This window comes from Atta colombica, unplaced genomic scaffold (genome assembly GCF_001594045.1).
Source record: "Atta colombica isolate Treedump-2 unplaced genomic scaffold, Acol1.0 scaffold11, whole genome shotgun sequence".
NCBI lineage: Eukaryota > Metazoa > Arthropoda > Insecta > Hymenoptera > Formicidae > Atta > Atta colombica.
In genome coordinates, this window is record NW_017259195.1 from 672138 (window position 1) to 677635 (window position 5498).

The 5498-nt window shown below is 32.4% G+C and overlaps 1 protein-coding gene across 1 annotated transcript in view; it reads right to left on the reverse strand.

Annotated features, from left to right (window-relative positions):
• Positions 1-4878, reverse strand: part of LOC108693744 (dipeptidyl aminopeptidase-like protein 6) — a gene marked incomplete at its 3' end in the record, with an annotated part of 639532 nt that extends 634654 nt beyond the window's left edge. Inside the window, exons 1-2 of the mRNA XM_018202862.1 lie at positions 4688-4878; positions 1264-1331 (exon numbers count right to left, since the gene is read on the reverse strand). Coding sequence (XP_018058351.1) covers positions 1264-1320 — 57 coding nt within the window. The remainder of the gene's footprint in view (positions 1-1263; positions 1332-4687) is intronic.
• Positions 4879-5498: the final 620 nt, after the last annotated feature.

A 5498-nucleotide genomic window follows, 5' to 3' on the forward strand; every position in this document is an offset into this window, starting at 1 on the left:
GAAAATTAAAACCATATATTTAAAAACAAGTAAAAAATTTCCTTGAGACAGTAAATATAAAATAGTAATGTGTTTTAAGTATATTAAAAATTGGATATTCCCCTTTACATACAAAATAAATATAAGATTATATATATATATATAATCTTGAATTATTTTATTTTAAACTGTAAGTTCGTGCGCGCTTAATCCCGTTAAGTACAAAAAATAATTTATGTATGTTCCTATTTTTTTCAAAGCTTAATTACAATAATCTGACTCAATTATCTACTTTTATGACTATTTCCTCACATTATCAGAGATAATGTAGAAATTCTAGAGATATATTTCCATTTATTGCCGTCTTTTTTGTATACACTTGCACATTTGCAATTATTATTTCCATAATATAAATAATTTATTTTTAAATTTAATTTCAGAACGATGGCATACAAATGCAGCTTAGTAAATTAAACATAAATTGTTAATTCACAAATTGTTAAATACTTTTTGTTAATATATTATGGACAACAAAAAGTATGTATAAAAACTCATCAGAAATCACAACTGTTTATTGTTTATTTGATAATAGCATACTAATGCGCGTAAACGCAATTCGCATTGCGGAAACGAAAGCTAGGCTTTGAAGTAAGAACACTCGTTAACGAGCTCGTTAACGCGACGGAGGAGTCTAAACAAAGAGATAGAGCGAGTAGTTGAAAGTATTGATAACGACATCTCGAGTAAAAAAAAAAGAGCGAGGACTCGCGGCTATTCTGTGCCAACAGAGCAGAAGTCACACGAAAAGTTTCAGCAAATTTATTAGTGAAATTATTGCACAGAGAGTTTGTCCGACATTTTCCCATGCTTTATCATCATGCATTTAACATCAGAGGAGTCAACTTTTTGTCAATAGAGTGTTACCGAACCGACAATCTTTCGTTTGAATTGTAAAATAAAAAGTTCTTTGTAATCTGAACATTTAAAGTATAATTAAACGAGAAAATCTTATCGTTCATTTGAATTTAAGTGGACTTTGCGAAACTTTCTGCTTAAAACGTATTCGCATTCAAATAAAGATACCGAATTAAGTTTAAAATAGAAAAATAAAGCAAAAAATAAAAATGTTCAGCAAAAAAACAGAAAGTTCTTACATATTCATCCAATATAATTAATTGAAAGCAATCTTGTTATGAGTCGGTGTTAATTGTGACGTGTGAATAAAAAAATGATGCCGTACGCAATTTAACTTATCGGACTCAATTAACAAAGAGATCTATTCACCAATTGATGCATCGCCGTTACTCTCTCGCCGACTGCTCCAGATGCTGTTTTATCCATGTCGCCGGATGCTAAAAGCATTGTCACTTGTTTTGATCGAAAAATTCAATACTTCCGTCACGCGGAATTCAACAAAAATCGTAGAGCAAAATATCGCAAGATAGATGTTAAAGCAAGAAATCGCAATTTCTCCCGAAAACGTTCCTAAATAAACGGTAATAAATTAAATGTATTATTTGTGTTAACTACAATATATATTAATAATATCCTCGGTTTACAATCTTTTTTACTCTCTCCATCTGCAATCTGAGTTTCTTTTGTTCAGCCCATATTTATTACTGTTCTAAATTTAAAAAAAAATGTGGCAAAATTCGGGGTTACTTTTAACATCCCTACTATATTATTATCAAACAATTTAACTCAAATGTTAAAATCTTGATTTAATAAAAATTGAAATTTAAGCCGAAATAAAGAAAAAATAAAAATTTATTTAAAAATATACAATTTAGCAAAAATAAAAACCGGAGCATAAATGCAAAAGGAGAGTAACAGAAGCATAAAAAAAAAAATAAAGCTTCCAGAAAGTGAAAATTGAACGAAATACAAAAGTGTTTACGCTTCTTTTATGTTGTCTCAATTTTCGTTTGTTAGAAGTTTCATTTCAGTTTTTTTTTTTTATTGAGTTTCATTTCTGTTATTTTCCCCTTACATTCCGATTTTTATTTTCGCCAAGGTAGCAATAAAGAAACCGGACGATAAATGTTCAGAAGTGGTGCTTTCTAAAAACCACGGTTTTTTTCTGCAAGAATAAACAAAAACTAATTATAAAAAGACATGTGTATTATGTTTTAAAAGGGAAGTTGTGGTTTTTGTGGGAAAAAATTCTATTTCAAAAACAATTAAGACAGTTTTATTTTTGAATGTGTGTCATGTCATGCTCCTAAGCAGAGAGGGGAGGTGGGATGGACTTCGTTTTCGCGGAAAACGTATGGATGAGGACAATACTCTCCCCCCAAAAAATATAATCTAACTCAACCCATATTTAGTATTGGCCCTCGTTTTGTAAAGTGTACGCAAGCTATTCAATATTAAAATATAAGTTGCCTCCATACATACACTAACGAGGAATGAGAACTATCATTTATCGTTGACGAGACTTAAAAATTCGTATAGTCGCATATTGAAAGCTGTTAGCAAACTGCGAAAACTACTATATGTCGACTGTTTACAAAATACTTACGACTTTCCGTAATTTTCTAACTTTGTTTACATTTATCAAAAGATTAGTACAACATGCAATAAGAACAAAAAAAGTATTCGTACAAGAGAATTTGTTATAAAAAAAAGTCTTTGTAGAAAATAAACATTAATTTTATACAATAAATACATTCTGTTCTAACAAATAAACGAGCTTCGTATGTATGATTCTAGAAACTTTCACGTTTGTACGAATACTTTTTGAGCATTCAAACAATACGAATACTTTTTAATTTTCGCTTATTTTTCAGATGATATATTTGGTATACACATCTAATTAATACACATCTTTTTGGTATATATAATTTTAAGAAATATATAATCTATTTTATTCTTTATGAATAAATTGTTAATTATCCAACAAAAAATGAAATTTAACATTGTCAATTAAACATTGAATCGACGTCAAATTGATGTTGAAATCATCGTATTTACATTGATTCGACATTAATTCGATGACTCATTTCTCGCTGAATAATATTTACTTTTTAAAAATGAAGTTCTTTTAAAAAATATTTTCTACGAATACCTTTGCATTCATTGTATATAAAACTTCACTATTCGTAATATATTTCTTATATCAATACTATTCTCTACATATTATAAAATTTTAATTTATATCTCCTAAACCAATGCCATTCCCCACTTAAGGCTCCTAACTACATGTACATACATATCCATGTATCATGCGTGCGTGCGTGCGTGCGTGCGTGCGTGCGTGCGTGCGTGCCTGCGTGCGTGCGTGCGTGCGTGCGTGCGTGTGTGTCTGTGTGTGTGTGTGTGTGTGTGTGTGTATATTACAGCGCTTCGCCACGATAAATAACTAAATTATAGACATGGAAAAGTGATGAAATTTATGTTGCATGTCATTTCGTTATTATTTGCTTAATTATGAAAATGTGACGTACGTGTCTCGTACTTATCAAAATAATTATCAACGAAAACTAAAGTATCTTGGAATTTTACATGTAAAAATGTATATTTTATTCGTTTCAACAGCTGTCAGACCGTGTGTTTCTGCTCGAACATTTTACGTGCCATTTACGACCATTTACTGACTGTCAAGGGAGGAAAGGACAGTTTTTGTCGATATTTTTACAAGTGCTTTAAAGAGATTCCATCATTTCGTTTTATCCAAATTATCTTTATTTAAAAATAGCATGCAATATAAATTAATGTGTATTTCTCGCTTCTAACGTCACAATTCCAACATGGCCGCCGCGACTAGTCAGCAGCCTTAATTCTTGCGAGAAATCATTCAGGACACTCTCCACTACACATATCTAAAGGACACTCAAATCGGTCAGGTGTAACTTAAAATATACCAAATAAAAAATAAAACTATCTTATTCGTATTTGAAGCATTTTTTTCCCACAAAAATCATAATTCCCTCCCACTCCCCTCTTAAAATATGATATATATGTTTTTTTATAACTATATTTATCTATTACTGAAAAAAAATCGCGGTTTTTGAAGGAGCACCATTTCTGAACAATCGGGCTTCGTTTTCCTTTGTTTTGGGGAAATTTGAAAATTTGTTTTTTTTACTTGTACCAAAAAAAAACCAGGTTTCAGACGGAGAGTTAATTACATTATTATATGTATATTATTTAAATTATTCTTACAATCAGTGCTGAGATTTATTTGTACATTTCAACCGATTTTCAGCTTGGTTCTTGTCCTTTACTTCACCAATTCGCGCAGCAATTAGCATTTAAGCTACGCGCGGATCGGTGAAGTAAGGGACAGAAACCAAACTGAAAATCGACAGAAATGTGCAAGTAAATCCCAGCACTGCAATTAAATCGTATAATTTCTCTCTGGGTAAAAATGAAGCTCGATACGCGCGTGGAGCTTCATTCAGACCGCAGCAACTTCACTACGTTTGTGACGCGAGATATTCTTCCCGATTGCTGAATTACACAGCGAAAACCATTTTGTTCTCAATTAGTCCGACAATGTATTCAATGTTCGATCGTTTCTTGCACGATTCCGGTACTCTCTACATAGTCGACACATTAATCACGGCTCAACAAAAAACACGAAGCGATTTCTGCCAAGACTGATGGCGAAGCGTTTGAAATTTCACTTGTATAAAAAAAATCCAGATTGCACGGAGAGTTAATTACATTACTTATACATATAGTATATTATTTGAGTTATCCTTACAAGATAAATCGTATAATTTTTAATTCCAGGTAAAAATTAAGTTCAATTCGCGCGTGAAGCTCCCTTCAAGCCGCAACAATTTCACTCGCGAGATATTCTCGATCGCAGAATTATACATCGAAAACTTCATTAATTCAAATAATAGTTCTCAATGTTCGATCACTTCTTGCACGATTCCGATACTCTCGACATCCGAGCGCGAATGGCAGACGAAAAACATAGAGTGATTTTTACCAAAACAAAATATATATACGCGGAGCCGAGCATTACGTCTGCACTTATGTGAATACTGTGAATAGTGTGAACGTACAACTGAGGCATGAGCTGCCCATGATCCTCTTCCCCCACTTTCCATCACTCGCGCAATCGAATATCGTAACAACAGCACGTTATTATTTTTCGAGTCATAATTTCAAAGATAATATGTGATTAAGGCTATCGTATGTGTGATAAGAGGAATAAACGAAACGATTTATGCGGTAATAAAATCTCACCACGTACATGACGAAAGATGTTCCCTCGTATCACTCGAGTATCGGAAAGGAGCAACGAATGATTATCTCGTAATTACTTGAAAATATACTCGATGTAGCTACACATAAATATAGATAATATTCGATTGCTTGTCGCATGATTCGGCACTCCTGATATTCACTCATGAAGATTCGTTACACAACATGAGATTCGTTAAAAAATACGAAATAATCGCATGCCAAGACATTCCAAGCTACCGTGACGCGTTGCGATTTTACAAATGAAATGAAATGCAAAACGGCCGGGACGTAACGTCACACGTATGTACTACGTCACG